Source organism: Schistocerca piceifrons, chromosome X (genome assembly GCF_021461385.2).
Source record: "Schistocerca piceifrons isolate TAMUIC-IGC-003096 chromosome X, iqSchPice1.1, whole genome shotgun sequence".
Lineage (NCBI taxonomy): Eukaryota > Metazoa > Arthropoda > Insecta > Orthoptera > Acrididae > Schistocerca > Schistocerca piceifrons.
In genome coordinates, this window is record NC_060149.1 from 168,470,790 (window position 1) to 168,496,953 (window position 26,164).

At 41.9% G+C, this 26,164-nt stretch overlaps 1 protein-coding gene across 1 annotated transcript in view; it reads left to right on the top strand.

Annotated features, from left to right (window-relative positions):
- LOC124722997 (phosphotriesterase-related protein) overlaps positions 1–26,164 on the top strand; it is a 239,160-nt gene that overhangs the window by 113,661 nt on the left and 99,335 nt on the right. The window contains exons 2-4 of the mRNA XM_047248171.1: positions 10,348–10,507; positions 14,582–14,772; positions 19,744–19,902. Of these exons, the coding sequence (XP_047104127.1) occupies positions 10,348–10,507; positions 14,582–14,772; positions 19,744–19,902 (510 nt within the window). The remainder of the gene's footprint in view (positions 1–10,347; positions 10,508–14,581; positions 14,773–19,743; positions 19,903–26,164) is intronic.

Sequence of the window (26,164 nt, forward strand, 5' to 3'; positions counted from 1 at the left end):
ATGTCAGTACCATCCATTTTATGCTTTATTTTCACATTGTATTTTTCTCAACTGATTTTATGCTGCCACTTGTCCTATATCTTGTATGATAGGAACTAAGGTTTTGCTTTGATTTTTTATGGTCAGTTCAAGCAAATTCCTCTGAAACATCAAAAAATAAACCAGGGGTGAACACAGAGGCGGTTCAGAAAGGTGTGAACTTGGCTACTGAACAACTGGACTACAATCAATTGATTAACCATCAACACTAAAAAGACATTTTCCATGAACTATCACACCACAGAAGATGCAAACCCCTCTCAACCACTTGTAACAGTAAATAATCAAGCAATAGTTACTAATGCTGTATTCACAATCCTGTGTGTGTGTGTGTGTGTGTGTGTGTGTGTGTGTGTGTGTGTGTGTGTGTGTGTGTGTGTGTGTGTGTATGCACCGAGTGCACTTAAATCATGTTCTTGTCAGAAAATAGTAACAGGTGCATTCTGCACATACATACCACCTAAAATATGGCGTGATATTCTGGGGAAATTCTACAACTGTCCTGAACACTTCAAGAATCCAGAAGAAGGTTACAGCAATCTTTAATTGAAGCAAACATGGAGACTCCCCAAACCTCTCTTCAGGAAGCTGGGGATCCTAACACTGTCTTGTCTATACACTCTTAAGACAATAAAATTTTTAAAAAACCACACACTATCAGCTGAACCCAGAATCAAGGAATATGTGTAATACACAAACACAACATCAGATAAACTCAAATCTGCAAGTGTTATGGGCAAACACTCAATTTTGTCAAAATGGAGCATTCTACATAGGCCTACACCTGTCCCCCACATGTATGAGGTCTGTTGAAGATAACATTAAAGCCTTAAAGTCCAATTTGCTGTGTCACTGTTTTTACTCTCTAAAAGAATAGCCAGAAAAGTAATTTTTCTGGTTAAGTTTAAGTGCCAAATATGAACTATTCACTGAAGCTAATGTCATAACCCTTAGCCTCATATTGAAGCTAGCAGTCCCACATGTTCCTAGATTGGTCCTGCACCCACATCACAATGGTGACACATTTGATACTGAGACACTCACTTTTGAGCTTAAAGATCCTCCCACATTGTGCTGTCTCCATACCTGCTTGGTGAGCAACAGAAAGTTTACACCATAAACATTCCAACTGGCATACATTTTGTGCCCATGTGGATACTGTCTGAGTCTGCCCGTCACTGCCATTAACACATGTGTGATAGCCATGTGATCATTGTTCTTGATCTTGTCATCAATATTTACCACGAAAGATAATGAATCCTGCCTATTTCCTTGGTAAAAAATCAGTGTTACACTGGTGGCTACCCAGGGTCAAAGTGGCTGATTTGAGCAGTGACTCCTAATTTTACTGTGTGCTCCTTTCTTTAGTTTTGTAAAATTTAGCAAGTGACTTTCTACAACGACTGTTAATTTGTGAGACTAGTTCATGTTTCCTTCATGAATCAGTTCAGTGTTTAAATAAAAGTGCAATTTTTTCTAACCACATATAGAACAGTTCTTTATACAGCACTCATCATGCCACACTCCACTGCATTGTCTTCAGTTTAGTAAATTAGGTAGGAAAACATTCCCACAATGGCGACCTGATGATAAAATTAGGTGACTTAATTTTCAAATCTGGCAAGTCATTAGACACACATTCCCATTCCCGTAAATGTGCACACCCCACCAGCAACTTTGTTAATGTGCTATGGGCCCTACTGTACTTTGCACCACTTCCCCTCACACATATTTCATGCGTTCGCCCCTGTGCAACCTAACAATCATGGCTTCCACCACCATCCCATCTGATGCCTCACCACACATGGTCACCTCTCCATTGTCTCATGGCATCATCGCTGACCTGACTGCGGGCCATGCAGAGCTGAAACACTGCAACATCAAGCTGTGCGCACAAGTATTGGTGACACGACAGCTGGGGGCACAAATCCCACTGCTAGACTCCATGCTGATGCCCACACTGGCCTCTGCACCTGCTGCTGCCACTGCTGCCATCCCCACCATCACTGAAGCATCAGTATCCAATTCCGTGCCTGCCACCATGACTCTGTCCACTTGTGCCACACCCCACTTTGCACCCTTCAATCTCCAAGACCTGCACCTGTGGTTTTTCTCCGTAGGTGCCATCTTTACATCATGCAGCATTACCCAGGATGCCAACAAGTTTGCTATGGCGATCAGCCAACTTGAGCTGACATATGCAGTAGAGGTCTGCGATGTCATCTCGTTATCCCCAGCCACCGATTGCTATGAGACACCTCGATGCCACCTCGTGACGAAACTCACATCATTAGAGGTGCAGCATGTCCAGGTCCTCCATTCACTTGAGCAGTGTGGGGTGTGGCAACTCTCATAATTCCTGCACCACCTCCAAAGCCTGGTGGAGACAAACATGGTGTCCGATGGTTTCCTATACACCTGGCTGGCTCATGTTCCGGCCCTCATACAAACCGCTGTGGCATCGTACACTGACTTCTCCCTCACCAACACCACCAGCCTCATCAACAGAGTGCATGACATGCTGACCTCCCTGGCCTGCCAATGCTGCCACCGTGTGCCAACCCCCATACCCAGTTGGTGCAGTTTGCTGACTTTCTCACCATTCTTCCTGCCTTGAACTCGCCCTAGCCACATGGCACAATACTAATGATGTCACTGGTCATTCCCCTGCCTTCCAGCCTGCTGCACATAACGAAGCAGCTGGGAGTATACAACATGCTCACCCACTGCAGCATCGATATGGCAATGCTACAGACAACTGTGGCCCACCTTGATTCCATCTGCTGCCCTGTGTGCAGCACTTGCTGTCAGTGCAACAACAGCTACCCCTGTCATAGCTCTAGCCATCTTGCTGACACCCCTCACAACATGGTCAGCCTCTGCTAGTACCACAGGCACTTCGGCCCAAACCCTGCTCTTGGCAACCAAATGCAAAAAGCCTCTGGGATTAGGTGCGGCTGGGTTCTCCTCCATCTCTCAGCATCTGTTCATCCATGATGCTTGCTCTGCCATACCATTCCTGAGTGACATCAGCTCTAAGTTTTCTATCTTTCCATGGCATGCTGTACAGGACACTAATGCTGCCTCACCATCTTCTTAACAGCAGCAAATCACTCTACCATCACCACCTATGTCGTACTTCATTGTATCTTCAGCCTTGATCTGCACCAAGACTTCCCCTTGACCTTCACCATCACTGACGTCACTGAGCCCATTATCAGAGCAGACCTCCTCAGGCACCAACACCTGCTTTCTGAAGTTGCTGGCAGTACTGGGACATCAACGAAATGCACAACTTGTTTCACTATTTTCTTTGATGTGAAGCAGGTGGCATATTCTGGCCCATACACTGCCTCCTGGCCCAATTTCCTGTGCTCACATACCTGTCGAGCACGCCTCAGGAGGTCTGCCGTTCAACTGTCCACTACATCATCAACACCACTGTCAGACCATCCATCTTCTGCCAGCCATGGCCCCTGTTACCACACAAACTCAACACTGCCAAGGCTGAGTTTGATGAGGTGCTTGCAGCGAGCATGCTGCATCCTTAGAAGAGCCTGTGGGCATTTGCCCTTCACCTTGCAAAGAAGAAGGATGGCTCCTGGCATCCATGTGATTACCAGAGGTAAACGCCTGCACCATCCCTGACTAGTACCTGGCGCCACTCCTACGCAGCTACAACAACACACTGGCTGGGGCCACGATTCTCAGCACAATCCACTGCACCAAGTCTTTTACCCAGATTGTGATCACACCCAAAGACATCCAGAAGACCACCATCACCATGCCATTTGGGCTCTATGAGAGTGCCTTCATGACCTTCAGCTTCCATAATACTGACCAAACGTGGCTGCATTTCTTCAACAGCATTTTGTGAGGCTTGTTATGATGTTTCGCCTACTTGGACGACTTACTCATTTTTTCCACGACAGCCAAGGAACACACCAAGTAGGTCCACAATATTTTTGAACGCCTCCAGGATGCTGGAATTGTAATCAACATAGTAAAGTGCATTCATGGTGCCAGTGAGGTGGTATTTCTGGGCCACATCATCTCCGCCACAGGTTCACATCCCCTGCCCAACTAGGTGTAAGCTATCCTCAAATTCCCATGTCCAGGGACACTTAAGGGACTTTGCAGCTTCGTTGGCATGTTAAACTTCTTCTGCCACCGTCTAAGGAATGCTGCTGCTATGCAGGAGCCACTCATCACTAACATCCACGGTGCCAAAACGTAGGGCAAGTTAGTGTCATGGTCACCACAAATGGAAGACTGCTTCTCTGCCACCAAGTCTGACTTTGTGGACACTATCCTGCTCAACCACCCCCACACCACCACCCTGCTTTTAGTCATGGTTGATGCTAGCCAGACAGCCATCGGTGCTGTCCTGCAGCAACATGCTGGTGACCCCTGGCCTGACAGATGCTCACTCTCTTCTCCAGCAATCTCTCTGCCACTCTGTGACATTGGAACACATACAACAGAGAGCTCCTCACCATCTACGAGACAGTCAAATGCTTTCAGCCCTCATTGGAGGCCCATCACTTCATGGCCTTCCACAACCGTAAGCCTATCATTTTTGCCATAGCAAAAGACTTTAACCAGTGCTCCCCACATCAATTCTGGCAGTAGCACCATCTAGGAGAATGACCTGCCTCAACTTGGGTGCTGCTTCTGGCCTCTGCCTTTAATGTACATCAGTTTCCAGCTCTAACAGCAATATCTGGGGCAAAATATTCTCTGTCTCACTGTGCCCATTCCTGCTCACTCCATTCCGTAAGGCTGCATGCAACTGGTTGCACAACCTGGTGCATCGTGCAGTGCACATGTCTTCCACTCTGGTGATGCAGTGTTTCATGTGGCCAGGTGTTCAGAGGGACTACAGTACCTGGGACCATGCCAGCCTTGGCTGCCAGTGCGCCAAGTTTGGCTGATATTACCAGCTCCAATTGCCGTCATCCCAGATGTCAGGCGTCACTTTGCCCATACTCATGTAGACATCATCAGCACTCTACAATCCTCTGACAGCTGTTGCCACCTCTTCGGCATGGTGGACAGAGCCACCCACTGGCTTGAGGCAATGCTGATAGCCAAAGTCACCACCACCATGGTAACTGCTGCTTTCAACTCCACATGGATTGCACGTTTTGGCTGCACCTGCATCTGACATCGAGCTACCACTCTGGCATAAATGGCCTGGTGGAATGGCTCCACCATACCTTGAAGGCTACCCTCGCTTGCCACAATGGCAACTAGTCTGCTACCCTGCTGCTAGTACTTTTAAGCTTCTGTGTTGTTCACAAGACCAACCTTGAGATGTCAGCCTCTAACCATGTTTATGACCAGCCACTAGCTGTGCTGGGTAACTTCCTAGAGCCTGCTGACCTGCCTGTGGATGACATCCTGCTTGAATTCATCACTGGCTTGCAGGACCGTATAACCCACCTGCAGCCACCCTCCCCAGAACCATGGTGAATGCAGGACATTCATTCATGATGAATTTACTTCAAACATGAACATTATGCTGTGCATCAATGCTCACCAGCTGCCACTTTGCCCTCACTAATATGGGGCCCACCGGGTCCTGAAGTGGGACTCCAACATGTTTACATTGCATCTCCATGGCACACCTACCAGTGTTTTGATTGATAGACTGAAGCCCACCACCCCGATGGCAATGGCAACACCACCACCAACACTGCTACTGCTGACATAAAACTGAGAACGTTCACCACCAAAGCCCCTGGGTCATGTGCCCACCCCACCACAGCTGGGGACACTGTGGAAAACCTACCTTGCTACCCCAGCACTGCCTCCAACCAACTGGTCATTGTCAGCATGCCCAACACCTTGGGTGTTCACATGCCTACCCCTCCATCACACCTGCTGCCTTCACACGACACAATTATTCTACATCTGCCACTGCCAGCAGGTGAATGCACCTCTGACTCAACATCACCACCTCTGCCTCCCCCCGCAGCAGTGCTATATCATGCACTTGCAGTGCTGAACGCCAGACCTGCCAACACCCATCCTAAGACTGGAGGCACCAGTAGTGCATGCCTACAGTACCATGGCCATTTTCAGCTGTCAGATACAGCCACCCAGCTGTCAGCCTCACCAAGCAATGCTGCTGTGAGCCTGCTTCCATTGCCCTGCGTTGGTAACTGTGCCCAGCACGTACTCACAGCTGTGTGCTCAGCACTGGAGACAGCCCCATGCCGAACAGGCCTGGCATACCCCATCCCCCATGTCCTGCCAACTTACTCATGCCCATGTTTGCCACCAGCATTGTGCCAGTGCTCCACGCAGTGGGCTGGGACTACTGACAGCCGGCCACTCTACCCACCTCATACACAGTGCTCCAACATCTGGTGCTTGTATTTGAAACACAATCAGCACCCATGGTGGCGACACCACCACCCATGGCCTCACCACTGGAAGATGCCACTTCACAGGTACCAGCTTTTACCACCACCTCACTCATCATCCAAGCTCTGCTTTCACATGGGGCGAATGGTGTGGTGGTCCTTAACCACATATTGACCCTAGCCATCCCACATGTTCCTCGGTCACTACAGCTGCCTGCTAAGGTAGTGAGATTTTTCTTCACCTGCCGACTTCCATGACAAGCTGTCAATTCTGTAGCACAAATGGTTACCTGGATACTATGGTCGCTGGCTATCAGTTCAAGGAAGTTAGACTGGGTGCTGGTAAGTCTTCCATCAGCCTAGATTTTCTCTTTCCAGATCTTCTTCTTGTGGTGTCAGCATCAGTTCAGTCCTGCACCCCTGTCACAGTGGACATGTCATGTGGTGACATGCTTCATATTGAGACATGCATCGTTGAGTTTCCCCTGAAAACTCCCACCACAAACATTCCATTCAGCATGTATTTTCTTCCCATTTGGGTACCATCTGAGTCTGCCCATTACTGCCATTAATGCATGTGTTATAGTTGCATGACTTTCATTCTTGATCTTGCCACTGATATTCCCTGCAAGAGATAATTAATCCTGCACCTTGCATCAGTAGAAATTCAGTGTGGTTAGTGTATACCTTGGGTTGAGGGAGCAACTTTTTGCAGTAACTTATACCATGCGCTCCTGTACTTACACCATAAAATTTAGCAAGTGAATTTCTCCAAGGATAATTAATTTGTGAGACTAATTAATGTTCCCTTTGTGTAGCAATTCAGTGTTTAAATAAAAGTGTCACTTTTTCTGACTGCATCCAGAACTATCCTTCATACAGCACCTGTCATGACACACACTCAGCTACATTGTATTCAGTTCAGTAAATTAGGTAGAATAACATTTCCATACTAATGTAATCAGTCTGTTGCAATGTATTATAATATCATAATCTTCCCATAATATATGTTAACAGTGTTAACAATATTTCTGCCTTCTGTAACACACTGTGTACCATCAGGTTGCATGGATTAAATATATAAATAGCAAAATAAAGAAATAAATAGCTTTCTAGCTCAGCTAGTCCCTCTATTACATGAATTAAGAACTTTTATGTACATAAATTCAATATTCTTTTTTTGTAACAATTTTCTCTATCTTATATTAGACTGAGGCAGTGATAATCATCCTAAAAATTCCAGGATTTTTTTTGTTTTCACCTTTATTCAGGGTGGGGCAAATAAAAGTGGCCCAGGGAACAGAGTTCCAGGGTACAGCGAAACACAGTGGAGAAAGGAAATAACAGTACTAACCTGACTATAGCAGGTGTTGAAAGCGACCACCATTCATTTTTTGACACTTTTAGCCCTGGGCAGCATTGCTGAAGACAGACTGGAGGTGGACTGCTGGAAATGCTGCAGTCTCATCCAAAATGTTCTGCTGCAGTTCTTGAAGCCTATGAGGACGGTCACAATATATCTTAGACTTGAGGGCTCCCCACACAAAGTAACCACACAATGACAGATCAGGTGAACTGGGTGGCCAGCTAGGGTCATGACCAGACTGATCCCTGTTAACAACTCTGTCAGGCAAGAAGATTGTGTAAATGTGCTCCAAGGTTCGGCCTGCTGTATGAGCAGTTGCTCCATCCTGTTGGAAGTAACTGTAGGTCTTTTCCTCCTCCATTAATGCTGCCACAAATGGTTTCAAAATGTTGGCAATGTAACACGCCAAAGTCAGTGTCTCATGAAAGACGTGGGAACCAATAATGCGGCATGCAGGCACTGCACACCAAACTGCAATCTCCTGATCATGCAATGGTGTTTCTTGGAAGTTATGTGGATTCTCCACTGCCCAGAACCTATGATTCTGTGAGTTGACATAACCACTCAGGTAAAACCAGGCTTCATAAGATGTAAAGAACAGATCCATGTCCAAGCCATTCCTTGTTATCTCAGTGAGCAGTCACTCACAAAATTAGAGGCACTGAGGAGCATCTTTTGGTTTTAATGCATGAACAACAGACACTTGGCAGGGATGCACATGCAAGTCCCCGGTGGAGTATTTGTCTACATGATCAATGTGATGTTCCAGTCTCTTGTGACAGGCATTGAGTTGATTTGGTAGGATTATGAAGCATTTCCTGGTGAACTGCAGTCACATTTTCTGCTGTGTGGACACATTTCGGAATGTTTTTTGACTTGTTCAAAACAGATCCTGTCTGACAACATTTTCAGAACAAACATTGCATGGCACTCTTTGCTGACTCTTTGACACCATTAAACTTCTCCGCAAACAACTGACCACACCGTTTCCATGACTTTGCTGACACGTAACTTTCCACAATGAACATCCACTGCTCCACTGTGAATACCATCATCCCCTTCACACTGCTCCACTCGCAATGATACAGCCCACACTATGCTGTGAACCAGTGTGGATCACGTGGTGGATGTACACATGGTGTGCATGTCATGGGGTGTGGTTATATGCATACATTCATGTCCAATTGTATCCACTTGTCTGGGCCCTTTTATTTAATTTTCAGAACAGTCTTTGGTGTCACTAGCCAATATGAATAATGCTACACTAGCCTTGTGGATATACTATCTATGTTCTAATTGTTTTGTAATTTAAGAGACAAAGCCTCATACAGCTCAGTGCATAGTGTTCCATTGCTGACATACAGGACACGGGAGACCGAGAACACCCGTAACCCACCCATGGGCAGGTGCAGATTGCACCAAATTGATTCCTTGTTATGCACATACATGAGCCATTCACCCAACCCAATCCATGGTCTCTCAGCCAAAGCAAACGGCCACTTAGACTACAGCCCAGCCCCCTGACTGTACCTGCACAAGGGTTCTTTCCATCCCTGCATGCTTATGCTCATAGGTGCACCAGCTGGAACAGCCTGCCTTAGTGGCTAGTTGACAGACAACAAATCCATCCAAAAGTACAGGGTTTGAACCCCAGTGGGTCTGAAGATTTTTCTATCACTTATTGCTTCTGTTACTTCTTACTACAGTTTGTTAATATGTAAATGCCAAGTTGTGCTGTGGTTCTGAGTCCATGTTAAACTGTAGTTCCCTCTATACTTGGCTGAATAGAAGAAAAATGAGAGGATACCACTTCCAATAGGATCATGCCTAATAAAACACTGTTTTGTTCAAACTAAATTGCAGGTCAATGACAGTTTATAATTATGGTGGTGATAGTGGCTATGATGAATAATTTCTCAGATATGCAGTACATAAAATCAAAACTTCATGCAGTGAATTAGTTGAGTGCATGAAGTAGTGAGGTGCCCAGTATCATCTTATGATTTAAATTTTTTTGTTAGATTTCTTGCTTTTTGTTTTGATAGTGTAGTTTTAAATGTACTGTTTAAATTGAATGTTGTAGAGCAAGAATCAAGTGAACATAGTTCTTAGTTCATCACTTACTATCTTGGAGAAAAGTTGTTACACTACTTTTTGTATCGAAAGGAAAATTCTCTTGAAAAAATTGTAAAATCTTATGGAGGTAGAATGGATACCCAGTATTACTTCTGAGATATCTAACAGCAGAGAGAAAAAACCATACATAACTTTGGTAATTGTCAGAGCCTTCCTAAGCGAGTAAAGAGAAATAGGTTGTGAAAGGCTGGAAAGGAGGATACGTTACTTAGATCTGAGTTTAAGAAGAATCCTTCATGTTATTTTTGCGCATCAGTAGCTTTTTTCTGAAACAAGTAATTGAGTCGGCTACCTCTGTTGGGTTTTAAAAATTTGCATTATTTTTGGTCTGGGTAAAAACAGTTTGGTCACACTACTTAATTCTTTGATATATTAAAACTCATCTGTTGACAGTCACTAGCAACTATTGCATATGATAAACTTAATTTGTTTCAGTTCGAGGACCAGTTCTACCTAACAAACTTGGAATAACATTGACCCATGAGCACTTTTCTCTAACATTTCAAAAATTTTATGTGGAGCCACCACAACAGTTGCAAAATTATTTGCATGGTGGAATTACTCTTGAAAATACTGGCCTTATTAGACAATATCCGTAAGTAATAATTTTATTAGACCTAGCTGAGATGTTGAAAGTATTGTCACATTCATCACTAAATTTCACTACTAATAAGAATACATTGTGCATGATTATGTCAGAACACAGAATATTGAGGTTATATGTTTTTGGAATCACAAATGCAGTACTGAGAGACGTAAAGCAAATGATGATTAAAATAAAATAAATGAACTAGACTGACTGATAAAAATTTACTTAATAGTTGTTAAAGTTTTTTTTCCTCCATAGTACTATCTGGTATATCTGGAAACAAGCCGCCTGCTGTGTTTTTGATAGTCTCTCTGCTCTCATCCAGATGTAATTACCCCTTCACATATAGGTTGTATAACCTGTTTTTGCTAAACAGTTGCCTGATGTCTTACAATGACAAATAATTTAGAAATATAATTTTAAAATTAATTTAAATAATGGTTTGAACTTTTCTGTGTGGCAAGATGACAAGACACTATACTTTATTCAGGACAGTGGCTGTTCATTTGGCCATCCAGATGTTGGTTTTCTGTAGTATCCCTAAATTACTTAAGGAGAATGCTGAGATTGTTCCTTTGAAAAGGATGCAGCTGATTCCCTTCTCCTCCTTTCCCAAACTGAGCTCAGTCTGGGAAAGATATTACATGGTAATGGGTAATGATATTGCATTATAGAGATGAATGTTTGCTGCCTGTGAGTTATACTCAGTGCAATTTACTTGGGCACTCTGTCCCTTGTGCTGAATCAGTAGCAGAGACTTGCTTTGTATGTAATCATTTTGGGCACATGATTAGACAGTGTAGAGAGTTGAGGTGGCTCATGATTAGACAGAAGAAGTAGGCTGATAGGATAATCTGTGAGTATCTGTTCTATCTATATTAGTTATGTTGTTTCTCCTTGTTTGTCTGAGCCATGAAAATGAGTGAGGTTGAGGCAGAGGTAAAGTCAGAGACACAAGGTGTCACCAATGAGGAGGCCTTGCAGTTGTTAGTGAATCAGGTATCTCAGTTGAGAGCAGATAATTTGGTTGTAAAAAATGTGTTACCAGAGAAGGATCATGAAGTAGAATTGTTGAGGTCTCAGGTTCTAGGTGTGGATTCAGCTATTGCTGACCTTGTTTCTCCCTTCTCCTGCAGGTCATCCAATGATCTGATAGCATTTGTGGAAGATGTCAAGTCATTGGGTAACTTATTGGGTTGGTAAGATAAACAGTTATTGCAAATTGCAATGTTGTATTTTACAGGGGAAGCAAAGTTGTTCATAAGGTCCATAGAAGCATTACATAATGCAGACACTTTTGATCAAATGAGGCAGGGGACTGAACAATGGCACAGAAAGCAGAATAGTGTACAGTTTTTTCAGCAGCAGTTGAGTATTGTGTGCAGAGTGTATAATGAAGCAGTGGAGGACTTTGCAGATAGGATTTGGAAGTTGAATGTTCACACGAGTGATTTGTTACAGAATGATGAAGTGGACAAAGTGGTGCTGCAGGAGGCTGAGCAATGAGCATTCAGTGCTTTCCTGAGAGTTTGACACCAGAGATGTCTAGCAGGGTGCATACAGGGGCACACAGAAATAGCTATGCTGGGGCTAGGATAGCACTGGAATATGAGGCAATCGATAGATTGACAGGGATGAGGGATTGAAGACACGTATTTGCATCAGATGTGAAATTTTTTAATTGAAGACAAACAGGACATAAACAGGACATATTCAGAGGCAGTACTACTAGCCACAAAGGAGTGATAGAGTTCGGCAATAATTTAATGAGAATGGTAGTAGAGGAGGTGTAGGTTGCTGTCAAGGATGTAGGGCTGATAACAGAGGTGGTCCCATGGGGAGGAAGGGTCTGTTAAATTTAGGAGGGAACCCCAGCACTGCAGTCAGGAGTTACCAGTAAAAATAAATTTAGTAAGAATGACTGAAGAAGAAGAGCATGTCATTATGGGTGTGTGGTTATCATGTAGGATTGGTTGGACATAACACACATCAAGTATCGAATACACATTTATTAATTACTGATACGTAACAAACATGCCAGTGCACAAAAGTTAAGTGCTGAAAGTGCAACTGGAACAAAGCAGTCCAAATAATCAAAGTCACAAAGATAGGGTGATCTGCACCAGAGATGCCCCGGTCACCCCCCCCCCCCCCCCCTCTCGCCCCTCAATGCGGATCAAGGCAGAGAGAAGCTTCATTACAAAAATTTGTAATCTTGGTGCCAGTGTGGCAGTTGTAGGCAGCAGCCAGCATGGGAGGTGTCGGCGGTGCAGGTGTCCCGTGGTTCCAACAGCTGTACAGGTGGAGACGCGTCAGCCGAAGGCAGGTCGGCAGCGTCAGGAGGCAGATCGGTGAGTGACCACGCTGGTTTCAGTCGATTAACGGACACTGCCTGTGGCCATCCATGTAGGTGAATGACAAACATGTTCCTACTGCGACGTAGCACATGGTGAGGGCCAGAATAAGGCAGGTGGAGGGCAGCTCACACAGTGTCATCCCAAAGCATTACAAAGTCGAATGCAGTGAGGTCCTTTTGGATGAACACAGGTGGGGTGGTGTGGAGGTGGGGAATGGGGGTGTGGAGGTATGTGACATGCACACAAACCTGCTCGACCAGGGCAGGAAGATCCTCGGTTGTGGCTGACGGTGAATCCTTGACGAACTCAGCAGAAAGAAGGAGGGGTTTCCTGTAGAATCTCAGTGAATGAGGCATTCAAATCTTATTTATGGGCCGAGTGAATACCCAGCAGGACCTACAGGAGGGCCTCTGACCATAGGTCACCTTTGCACATTAGCATGGCCTCGAGTGTGCAGTGCCACTGCTCGACCAGGCAGTTTGCCTGCGGGGGGTAAGACATGGTGTAAAATTTGGCTATGCTGCAGTGTTCGCAGAGTCGCACAAAGAGGGCGGACTCAAACTGGTGTCCCTGGTTGGTCATGAGAGACAGGGGACAGCTAAAGCAAGCAATTCATGTCAAGATGAAAGAATGGGCAATGGTGTCGGCTGTGACGTCAATTAGTGGGACCACTTTGACCCAGCAGGTCACACAGTTGGTGATCGATAAAATGTATCTGTAACCCTCGGAAGGGGGGAGGGGATCAACGATGTCGATATGGACATGCCGAAAATGCCCCTTTGGAATGTCAAACTTGCCCAATGGAGGTTGAGTGTGCCTGTTGACCTTGCTGCAGTGGCACAGGATGCACGTACGGTTCCAAGTGCAAAAATCGTGCTTCACGCCAGGCCAGATGAAGCGCTCCGTAAGAAGCCACATAGTGGCTTCTGTCCCAGGGTGGGCTAAGCCATACAGGGCAGTAAAGACCCTATGATGAAGGGCGGTAGGGACCAGGGGGCGGAGTGTGCCTGTAGGGCTGTCACAAAGGACAGGGATTGTCGACCCAGGAAGTATATGGGGCTAGACAGAGAGTGATGATTCATTGTCTGATATTATTTGCTGTATATCATCATCATCGGCTTGTAGTTGGTTGAGATCCTCCAGATTCAGTGGTGTGGTTAGCATGCAGATGCAGGAAAGGTAGTCTGCAACAATGTTCTCCACTCCGCAGATACAGCACGCATCAGAAGAGTGCTGACAGATGTAGTCCACATGGTGGAAAAACCTTGGCAGAAGGTCCTTAGACGGATTAGCGTCCATGAGTGGCTTGTGATCTGTATAGATTGTGAAACGTCACCCCTCAAGGTCACTACAGAAATGTTTAATCACCTCATAAACAGCAAGGAGCTCACGGTTGAAAGCTGACAACGTGCGTTAACTCTGGCTCTTGGAAAAGAAGCGGAGGGGTTGGATGGAGTCAGTGGTGTGCTGTTGTAAAACAGCGCCCACAGCTGAGTCACTGGCATCAGTCGTGATTGAGACACAGACCTCAGTGCAGTGTTTTAGCCTTCATGCGTCAAGAAGTTTTTGTCAAGAATGCTAAACTGTACTGTTTTAACAGGGTTGACTACAATCACCGAAGTCTAAGTTCTAAAGTATCCATGAAGTAATATAGACTATTGCCATTTATATTGCAATCTGATACTTCCAATCAGTATATTATTATAAACTGCATTTTTAACAGTTACAGCAATAAGTATAATCTCACATTTGATGACAAGGAAACACACGCTGCTGTTCTCACAGAAATGCAAATGTTTAATGAATTTGGGGGAGGGACCATTGTAGAGAATACATCACATGGTCTTAACAGAAACATACCTCTCATGATTGAAGTTTCACAGAAAACTGGCATCCATGTTGTAGCAGGCACTGGTGAGTAAAAATATAGATGTAGAAGATAGTAATTTCATGGTACTAAAATAAAATGCCTCTTTAACTCTGCAATTAGGAAAACAACATTCAGTTTAATACTGTTCCATCTTGTGTTGCACAATACATTTGTGAAAACTTCTGAGTGGCAGTTCCAACACATGTGAATTAAAAAGTAAAATAAAACTACTGTTGGCATGGAAATAATGAAAACATTGGAATTTTTAACAATTTGTTTCAATTTTTATTAATTATGTATGCGACTTAACATAATGTTTTAATTTGACTCACACACCAAAATTTGTTGCAATGGTGTACATTGGGAGTAGGAAAAACACCCTACTTATCAAGTGCTGAGATTGTGATCACTATCCAGGCATCTTGATTTAGGTTTTATATGATTTCACTGTTTCATACTGTGTAGACACTGCTGTTGTTTTTTATCTCTTCATTTGTCTTTGCTTTAAAATTTTATGTAAAATATATTTTAGTGTTCTTTGAAACTTAATTTTTTATTTGTTGCAAAATGTGTAGGATGTTGTTCATAAGCAGTTAAGTCCTTATAGTACCTAAAATATTATTTTTTTATGCTGATAGGAAGTTCAAGTGCAATGTTAATAACCTAAGGAGTAAAGGGAACAACTCACCAAATATTATAGAAAATGTATCATTCAGAATCACATATACCAGACCATACAAATCCTCAAGCCTGCCACCCTCTTCCCTTCTCTTTTCTCCCCTCTTCTACTCCGCCCAGTCAAATCCTCATCCTAGTCAACCTTCTTTATGTGCCTTTAAATGACTCACTATCTCTACTATTTGGTGAGTATAGAGATTTGTCTGGTTTATTTTATGTCGCTCTTAAGTGATTAATCCTTACAGTTCCTAAAATAGTACTTTATTTATGTATATATTGTTTTGAATAAAAATAAATTAGTAATTTAAGCACTGTAAGGTCATAATTGCTTATAAACAATTTAGAATAAATAGAAACAAATTTGTATAAATGTATAAAATTTATAAATGCTACCGTATAATTACAAAGCCCTACTTACTAATTTTCTCAAAATTTTAAAACAGTGCCACTATATAGGATGTTAAAAAAATACTCCATATTTTGAGAGATGGCAGTATGGACCAAAACAAGCTAACACTATCCATTGAATGTGGGCTCTAAAATGCATACCTTAAGAGCTATGAGCACTTGTTCATCCTTGCTTCTGTGTAACACCTCACTTCTATTGGACGCTCTTTGCTGTTACAAACGACCACCAGAACACAGTAAATGACTGAGCAAAAAAATGAGAACAGACTATTTTGTTACTGTGAAACAGCAGAGCTTCTGATGTAATTTGTTTGCTTTTACATATGACCTCCATTTTCCAGACCATAGCAGAACGTAATGTCTACCATTTCCAATGTGGAATAACATGCTGCCATTATACTGGTAAGTGCAAAGATAAAACAGCAATGTAAAATCATTTTTAAAACTTATAAAAGCATAAATTGGTTCCACTAGAAATATTGCTGCTCTTACACAGACTATGAATATGGTTTACAGTAACAACATTAACAGATGTTTACAGTATGATGTATCCATGGGCAGAAGCAGAGGACTGTGTTCCTATTTGCTTACTACATTCTGTAGGTTGTATGTAATAGCAGAGAGCTTGCAGTAGAAAACAAATGTTTCACAGTAGCAAGGATGAACAAGTGCTCATAGCTCTTAGAGTCCATGTTTAATAGGCACTTTTGTCTGGTTTGGTCCTTACTATCAACTCTGAAAATGTGAATACTTTTTTAACACTGTATATTCATTAATGATAGAGTAACTTTGTTATCCAAAAATGACATGTTCCTTTGACTCTGTTATAGGAAAAAACATAAACTGGAAATGTTTGCACAATCTTAGTCTTGTATCAGTTCTTTTCTTTCAAAATGCTTCTCTTTTTTCTCTTGCTACATGATAACTCATAACCATATTGGTGTGTTAAATATCTTGGCATACAATTTCCTTCCTGTCCAACAACTCCTTCCATTAGATATGTGCATGAGTGCCCAGCAAATATTATCTTCTTCCGTACACAAAGTTGTACTATATGTCCTTTTAAGGTGTAAGACTAACAAGACTTTTCGTAATTTTAAATAATTTGCATTTGTTGTTATAGTCATCAATCTTTCAGCTCATTTGGTGCTATGCTCAATCTCTTCTTCTCTTGTGCGAATATTGTTATCCCTGTATAGCTACTACTACACCCAACTTCATCATTTGGTAAGTATTTTTCTACAAAGTTGCTTACTCTGTCAGATAGCACAGCATTTCAACTTTACCACAGTCATTCTTTCACTTCTGCACCTTCTTTACATAATGGCACATCCGATGTGCTCAGCAACTTCTTCCTCCAGTTCATGGGTGGTGATGTCCACAGTTGTTGAGCACCTTAAACAAACAACAGCATCTACAGTAACTACTCATATTCATGTGAATATTTGCTGCCAGTATAACTCTTTCAAAGTTCTCCTTGTTTTTGCTAATGTGTTTTTAACATTTACCTTGTAGTTCACATGTTGTGGAATTTTGCTTCTGGGTAGGAGAAATCTTTCATTGCTATTAATGAGTCTTGCTCAGTTTTTAATGAGGTTTAGCAAGTCCTCACAATCTTTACTGGTACTTTCATTTCACACTAAGTGAAAGGTTGGAATTGTTTTCATTGCACTTTTACCTTTTCTAAACCAACTGATGTTCATCCAGTACTAACATGTCCCCAACAAGTTTGAAATAAAATCAACAAATAAATAATAACTAACTAAATAAATAAAAATCTTCATCCAAAAACATCTGCATGATGAAGTGTTTGTTTGATAGGAATCAGTTGCTACTGATTAAACAAGACTTATAGAAAAATAACACATTTAACATCTATAAAACCTTCAAGTCATTCAGCCTGACCCGGTTGCCTCCAAACACGTCTCTGATGATTGTCTGGTTGAAGGCATATGTGACACTCATCAGTGAAGAGAATGTGATGCCAATCCTGAGCAGTCCATTCGGCATACATTATGCAGCCTATTGCATACAGTTTGAGTTGTAACACGACGTCCTGTGGCAGCACAAAAAGCATTACTCAACATGGTGGCATTGCTGTCAGGGTTCCTCTGAGCCCTAATCCATAGATTGTGGCCATCCACTGCAGTAGTAGCCCTTGGGTGGCCTGAGTGAGGCATGTCATTGACAGTTCCTGTCTCTCTGTATCTCCTCCATGTCCGAATAACATCACTTTGGTTCACTTCGAGAGGCCTGGGCACTTCCCTTGTTGAGAGCCCTTCTTGGCACGAAGTAACAATGTGAACATGATTGAACCGCGGTACTGACTGTCTAGGCATGGTTGAACTACAGAACACACGAGCCATTTACCACCCTCCTGGTGGAATGACTGGAACTGATTGTCTGTCAGACCCCCTCCATCTCATAGGTGCTGCTCATGCATTGTTGTTTACATCTTTGGGCAGGTTTAGTGACATCTCTGAACAGTCAAAGGGACTGTGTCTGTGATACAATATTCACAGTCAATGTCTGTCTTCAGGAGTTCTGGGAACTGGGGTGATGCAAAACTTTTTTTGATGTGTGTATATACACAGTTCTTAAGCGAATGCCACAAAGTGGTTCCTTCATCTTTGGAATCAAATCAAAATCACAAGGACTTAAGTCCAGTGAGTATGATGGATGGCACAGTACTTCCCAGTCCCATCAACCGAACAGAGCAGCCACAGCTTGTGCTGTATGCACCCGCGCATGAATGAACTGAGACATTGCATAACAGCAGCTGTAGAAGCTGTAACTCAAGACATGCTCGCTATCATGTGGGAAAAATCTGGATACCACATTGACATATGCCACGCATCTCAGGGTGGGCATGTTGGAACACCTGTGGAAAGGTATGAAAAAAACTTTTGAGTTTCCCATTCATCAAAAAACAAAATTCATTGTGTATAGTTATTAGTTTTGGAAATATAGATGTGCCAAATTGGATGATTCTGTTTGATACAGGGCTTTTTGTATGGGAACAAGTCTTTAATGCTCTATTGGAAACACCATCAAAGACAGATGAGCTATTGTTTTTGAGAGAATATATAATTTTCTTAATTTCAGAAGTAGAAGTTGGTGAAACATTCATATGATTGAATTTTGTGAGGCTTGAATTTTAATCATACTGCTATGATTTTTATGTTGAAACATTTGTCCTATACTTTCTACTATATGGTTATGAAATATATTTGCAACTTGTGGTTTATCATTCATAGCATTGCCATTCATTTCAATAGTGACCACTTCCTGGTGGTGCCTGAGATAGTCATTGGTGGTTCCACGTTGCAGAAGTTACTGGAAGTAGTGTGATGTTAGAGATCTGGATGATTTATTTAGTGACAGCTCTGATTGGTGGACCACTACTGTAGTCAGCACCTGGCCTAGAGGACATGAAGGAACTAACTGGCCTGGCACAGCTCGGTGCTAGCCTAAATTCCCTGGTGGTGCCAGGATACAGTGTGACCTATTTGTGGCCATGTGATGATGCACAAGCAAGCAGGTCCATGGGCCAGCAACCTTTGGTGGTACTCCCACTGCCACCAGTCAGCCAAGTGACTGTGTGAGATTTTCTGGCTGTCGTCTGCAAATGTGGCCCACTGTGGCTTCATCATGTAGGCCCCTCACATTACACTGGTGCAATGGACTGCTGGTAGAGAGGGTGAACGACTCATACTCAGCACATACTGTTATCATTAAGGACTTTTTCTGACTGTTTGTAGACTATGTAACATTTTAATGTGACCAATTTCATTACCAAGAAGAGAAATTTGTGCCAATTACTTATCCCAAAACAGAGTGTATTTAGATAGTTTATATGTATGTACTTATTTAGTATGTTGAATTTATTGTTGTTCTAATGTATGTGATAAATCTAAAATCTTGTGCAGGTTATTACGTGGCTGGACTTCAGCCACAGAGCACTCTACAGATGTCTATTGAAGATCTGGCCAATGTTATGCATAGTGAGCTCACAGAAGGTTGTTTTGAAGACAAAAGTGTTAGATGTGGTTTCATTGGGGAAGTCGGATGTTCTTGGCCTCTGCATGGTATGTCAGTAACAAGATGTAAAATTATAATCAACATATCTGTATATCTTAGCTCTTTGGTTTACAGAGAATATGTGAAATATAGAAGAACTTACATGATTAAAAAAATCATGCCTGGAATACACATTTTCTGTTGTTTTAAATTATAACTGATTTTAAATAGTTGTCCAGTTTCAAGTGTCAGGCATGTGTTTGAATGTGTTTACATCCCTTGTGATGAAGTATATTCAGCTTTGAATAATTAATGCTGAACAGTCTTAGAATGGTTATCACATGGAAATGGACAATTGTCCAAATCCAATCATAGATTAAAATAAATTTTATATATATTTATATTCCACATTAATCTTTTGGAATTTTCTTCCATATTTGTATTACAATTTATGCATCCAAAATGACGCATTATTTGTAATATTTGAAACTGGAAAAAATTTACTTGCTGATAAGGAACAACATACACTCACAAAACTGTTATAGTCAGTCATTAACTTTTGTATAGTTTCATTATTTCTGAAGTGGCACTAGTAATCTGGTAGAAAGTTCACAGCCCGATAAGTTATATTTGCCATTGATCATCTTGAAATGAATTAATCTTTATTATTGTCATTGATACATAATAATAGAGTAGTCCAGCACAATGTATGAATGCAAAGTCTCATGGGGGTAACATTGAATAAAAAATTCTTGGTTTTCCAACTGTGTCAATTAATTAAAATTATGCAAGCTTTCAGCCAAGCACTCCTTGGCCAAGGTCAAGTGGTATGACTGCTATTGGGCTGCTGGTAAGCCCCTTATATACACCAGCTGCTGGCTGTGATGTCACTGGTGCCTGTGGGATTGCCATATATGAGCATATGTTGACTTGGCGTTTAATGTGACTGATTCAACCACACTATCGTTGGATCCCATACTACGCAGAGCTGCAGGCCACCATATCTATTTAGGGTGTTATCGGTGACTTTTATTTCAATGGCTTCTTTAAGTACACAATTGTAGAAGTCATTTGTGCAGACCATAATGGATGTTTCATCAAATTTTATCTTATGTCCATTTTCTAAAGCATGCTCAGCTAAAGCAGATTTCTCAGGGTAGCATAAGTGATAGGATCTCTTATGCTCCTTCCCACATTGTTCCAGGGTCTGTGCTGTTTGTGTGACATAAGACTCACGACACTTGCAAGGTATCTTGTATATGGAAAGTGTTCTGAGACTTGCTGCATGTTTAACTGGTCTCAGTAATTGACGGACTTTTGCCAGAGGCCTGAAGATTGATTTACCTTGTGTCATTTCAGGAGGCAGCTTGTACTGCCAAAGACAGAGCCACAGAATGTCAGGAAAGCTGTTATAGCCATTGTTCCTGAAGACCCTGCATAGGTGGCTCAGCTCGTGGGGCAGGTTATCAGCATCTGATATCATTCTTGCATGATGCACTGATGTTTGTAAAACAGTGCTCTTCTGTGTCAGGTGATGATGGCTGATGGTGTGCAAGTAAAGATCAGTGTTGGTGGGTTTTCTATAGATGCTGTGGCCTAGGCATCCATTTCATTTGGGGTGGATGAGAACATCGAGGAAGTGCAGTGCATTGCCTTTTTTTTGCCGCCATTGTAAAATAGATGTTACCATTAATGCCATTGAGATGTTCCAGGAACTCATCAAGTTTCTCACATCTGTGGGGCCAAATGACAAGCATGTTGTCAATGTATCGAAAGAAACAATTAGGCTGTAATGGTACCATGTCTAAGGCAATATCCTCAAAATTGTCCATGAAAAGATTTGCAACAGCTGGAGCTAATGGGCAACCCATTCTCAAAACTCTGAAAACAGAGCTTATAACGCCAAACACACTTCCAGTAATTTTTCTTGCTCTACACAGTCTATAATTATAAATACATTGCCAACTGTTTTTGTGATTCAGGTCTGCAAATGGCTTAATGATATTTTCTTCTAAGCCAAAAGCTTTATCTGCTATGAAAACATAGGGCAAAGGCCTATTCCTACCAGGAAGAGAAGGTGGTGGTGGTTGAAATTGTTCAAATGGCTCTGAGCACTATAGGTCTTAACATCTGAGATCATCAGTCTCCTAAAACTCATAACTATTTAAACCTAACTAACCTACGGACATCGCACACATCCATTCCCGAGGCAGGATTCGAATCTGCAACTGTAGTGGTTGCACGGTTCCAGAGTGAAGTGCCTAGAACCACTCGGACACAGCGGCCAGCATGGTGGTGGTATTTGTAGTATTTTGTTCTTTAGCATACTAGCACCACCACTTGAAATGCACTCTTGTGTGCCAACATCAGAACAAATTATTTTGTAATTAGCATCAGCAACTGCTAGCAGAGAAATGCTGAAGTGCTGTTTATAATTAAAATAAACTCTTCCACTATTGGATGGTACCACAATGTCAACGTGCCTCCCATCTATAGCTTCCAGACAGCAAGGGAAATTCCAATTTTCTTCATACTCTTTGGCAATTTGCAGCCATTTGTTTTCATTCATAGGAAGCTGGGAAGGAAACTGTTGTTTTAATTTCGCAACAAAAACTTTTGGACACATAAGATATATTTGTCTCAGATATGTGTTTTATTTTGTAAAGTTCATCAAAGCCCCACCTCCCAGAAAGAGAAAAATTATTTTTCATTTGGAGGATCATGAGGTGGATGACTTTATTTTTGATATGTCTCTGTAAGAAGTAGAGGAAGCTGAAACAACTCCTCCCAATAATGAAGAGCATGAAGAAATTGCAGGAGCAAATGACAGTGCATGTGCAAGTTGGAGAGGAAGTGCTAAGTTAAGTAGTCAGGAAAGAACAAGAAAACAAATAGAAGAAGACAGTAGAGAAGATTTAATAAAAATGTTAAAGCAAGTGGAAAAAATTTATCAAACCGAAAATTTGATCAGTTCAGCCATGTAGGTGAAGCAGTTGCCAACAATTTAAGGTATTTATTTATTTCTTACACCATTGGTCCAGCTGCGATAAGCTCACAAGGATGTAGAGTGTGTCAGTAAACAATTTATACATAGGTAGTATTAAAGCAGTCAATCATATATGAGTAAAAGTAACACTCCATGTTTGAGTTACACATATGTGGTAAAAATGACAGATTACAGCAAACATTAGACACAGAAAGTGATAAACAAATACAAAACGAGTGAAAATAACCATGAATACTACACAAGTATGGTACCTACATCATTGCTCAAACTTACAGTATGGTATACCACACTCAAAATTTGTGGTCTACAGATCTACTAGGTTTTTTCATTGTGGCTAAAAGCTCTTCCAAACTGCAAAATGGCCTTTCCAGTAGAAATTGCTTTAGATGCTCCTGAAAAGAGGAATGGCTGTCAAATTTGCTTTTAACATCTGAAGAGAGAGCATTAAAAACTTTTGCACCAGGGAACTGCACACCCTTTTGCGCATAGACAGGTTTTTACAATCTTTGTGGAAATCATGTTTTCTCCTAGTAACATATCCATGATTATGATTTTCACTGTTTCTTTTATAAAACTCAGTATCTTTGCTGATGAAACACATAAGAGAAAATATGCACTGGGAAGTAAGAGAAGTATTTTTAGTTTCTGGAAAAGGTTTTACAACTACACCTAGAGTCAATGCCATTTATTATTCTTACAACAAGTTTTTGGGACACAAGTATTTTCTTTGCTAGTGTTTGGTTCCTCAAAATATAATATCATATGTTGTAAGAGAATGGAAATATCATTAGTATGCTATTCTCATTATGTGTATATTTCTGCTCTTGGAGAGAATGCGTAGGACAAAATCAATGTGCTGAGTCTCTTCTGAAGATTTATTACGTGATGAGACCAGTTTACTCTGGAGTCAATTACAACACATAAAAACTTCATTGTTTCAACTCTTTCTATTGTCTCCATGCTACACTTCACAGTTAACTTATCCTCAGTTTTAGCAGTTGCAGTAAACTGAATATAATTAGTCTTATTATACTTCAATGAGAATCCATTGATGCTAAACCATTTCATTAAATCAGTAAGAATATTCTTAACAGATACTTGAAGATCTTCACGTGACAGATAAGCACTGTAGCTTTGTACATTGAGGTCGGTCATTTTTAAATATAAGGAACAGTAATGGACCAATAATGGATCCTTTTGGGCACTCTACATTTAGTGGTTCTCCAATTAGACAAAACCAGGCCACTATGGATCTCATCAGTACTATCTACTAGTACTACTTTCTGCCTTCTACATCTACATCTACATACATACTCCGCAATCCACCATACGGTGCGTGGCAGAGGGTACCTCGTACCACAACTAGCATCTTCTCTCCCTGTTCCACTCCCAAACAGAACGAGGGAAAAATGACTGCCTATATGCCTCTGTACGAGCCCTAATCTCTCTTATCTTATCTTTGTGGTCTTCCTGCGAAATATTAGTTGGCAGCAGTAAAATTGTACTGCCGTCAGCCTCAAATGCTGGTTCTCTAAATTTCCTCAGTAGCGATTCACGAAAAGAATGCCTCCTTTCCTCCAGAGACTCCCACCCGAGTTCCTGAAGCATTTCCATAACACTCGCGTGATGATCAAACCTACCAGTAACAAATGTAGCAGCCCACCTCTGAATTGCTTCTATGGCCTCCCTCAATCCGACCTGATAGGGATCCCAAACGCTCAAGCAGTACTCAAGAATAGGTCATATTAGTGTTTTATAAGCGGTCTCCTTTACAGATGAACCAAATCTTCCCAAAATTCTACCAATGAACCAAAGACAACTATCCGCCTTCCCCACAACTGCCATTACACGCTTGTCCCACTTCATATTGCTCTGCAATGTTACGCCCAAAAAATTTAATCAACGTGACTGTGTCAAGTGCTGCACTGCTAATGGAGTATTCAAATATTACAGGATTCTTTTTCCTATTCATCTGCATTAATTTACATTTATCTATATTTAGAGTTAGCTGCTACTCTTTACACCAATCACAAATCCTGTCCAAGTCTTCGTGTATCCTCCTACAGTCACTCAATGACGACTTCTTCCCATACACCACAGCTTCATCAGCAAACAGCCACACATTGCTATCCACCCTATCCAAAAGATAATTTATGTAGGTAGAAAACAACAGCAGACCTACCACACTTCCCTGGGGCACTCCAGATGATAGCCTCACCTCCGATGAACACTCACCATCGAGGACAACATACTGGGTTCTATTACTTAAGAAGTCTTTGAGCCACTCACATATTTGGGAACCAATCCCATATGCTCATACCTTAGTTAGGAGTCTGCAGTGGGGCACTGAGTCAAACACTTTCCGGAAGTCAAGGAATATGGCATCTGTCTGATACCCTTCATCCATGGTTTGCAACATATCATGTGAAAAAAGGGTGAATTGCGTTTCGCGGGAGCGATGCTTTCTAAAGCCGTGCTGATGCATGGACAGCAACTTCTCTGTCTCAAGGAAATTCATTATATTCAAACTGAGAATATGTTCGAGAATCCTGCAAGAAACCAATGTTAAGGATATTGGTCTGTAATTTTGAGGATCCATCCTTCTACCCTTCTTATATACAGGCGTCTCCTGTGCTTTTTTCCAGTCGCTCAGGACTTTACATTGGGCAAAAGATTCATGATAAATGCAAGCTAAGTAAGGAGCCAATGCAGTAGAGTACTCTCTGTAAAACCAAATTGGAATCCCATCAGGACCTGGTGATTTATTTATTTTCAACCCATTCAGCTGCTTCACAACCCCAGGGATGTCTATCACTATGTCCTCCATACGGGAATCTGTACAAGACTCAAACGGCGGTATGTTTGTACGATCCTCCTGCGTGAAAGATTTCTCAAATGCTAAATTTAAAATTTCAGCTTTTGTTTTGCTGTCTTCCATTGCCAGGGCAGACTGATAAATGAGTGACTGGATGGAAGCCTTCGACCCACTTACCGATTTTATGTAAGACCAGAATTTCCTTGGATGTTCAGCAACATCTTTTGCTAAGGTATGATGGTGGTAGTGGTTGTATGCTTCACGCATCGCTCCTTTATCAGCAGCACGAATTTCTACTAACTTTTGCCTGTCCTCATTCTTCCGATCTTTCTTGTACCGTGAGTGCAACTGTCTTTGCTTCCTAAGCATTCTCCGAATTGCGCTGTTAAACCACGGTGGGTCTTTTCCGTCCGTAACCCACTTTTTCTTCACATACTTCTCCAATGCGTGATTTACAATGTGTTTAAAATTTGCCCATAATTCTTCCACATCCATCATACCGGAAGTA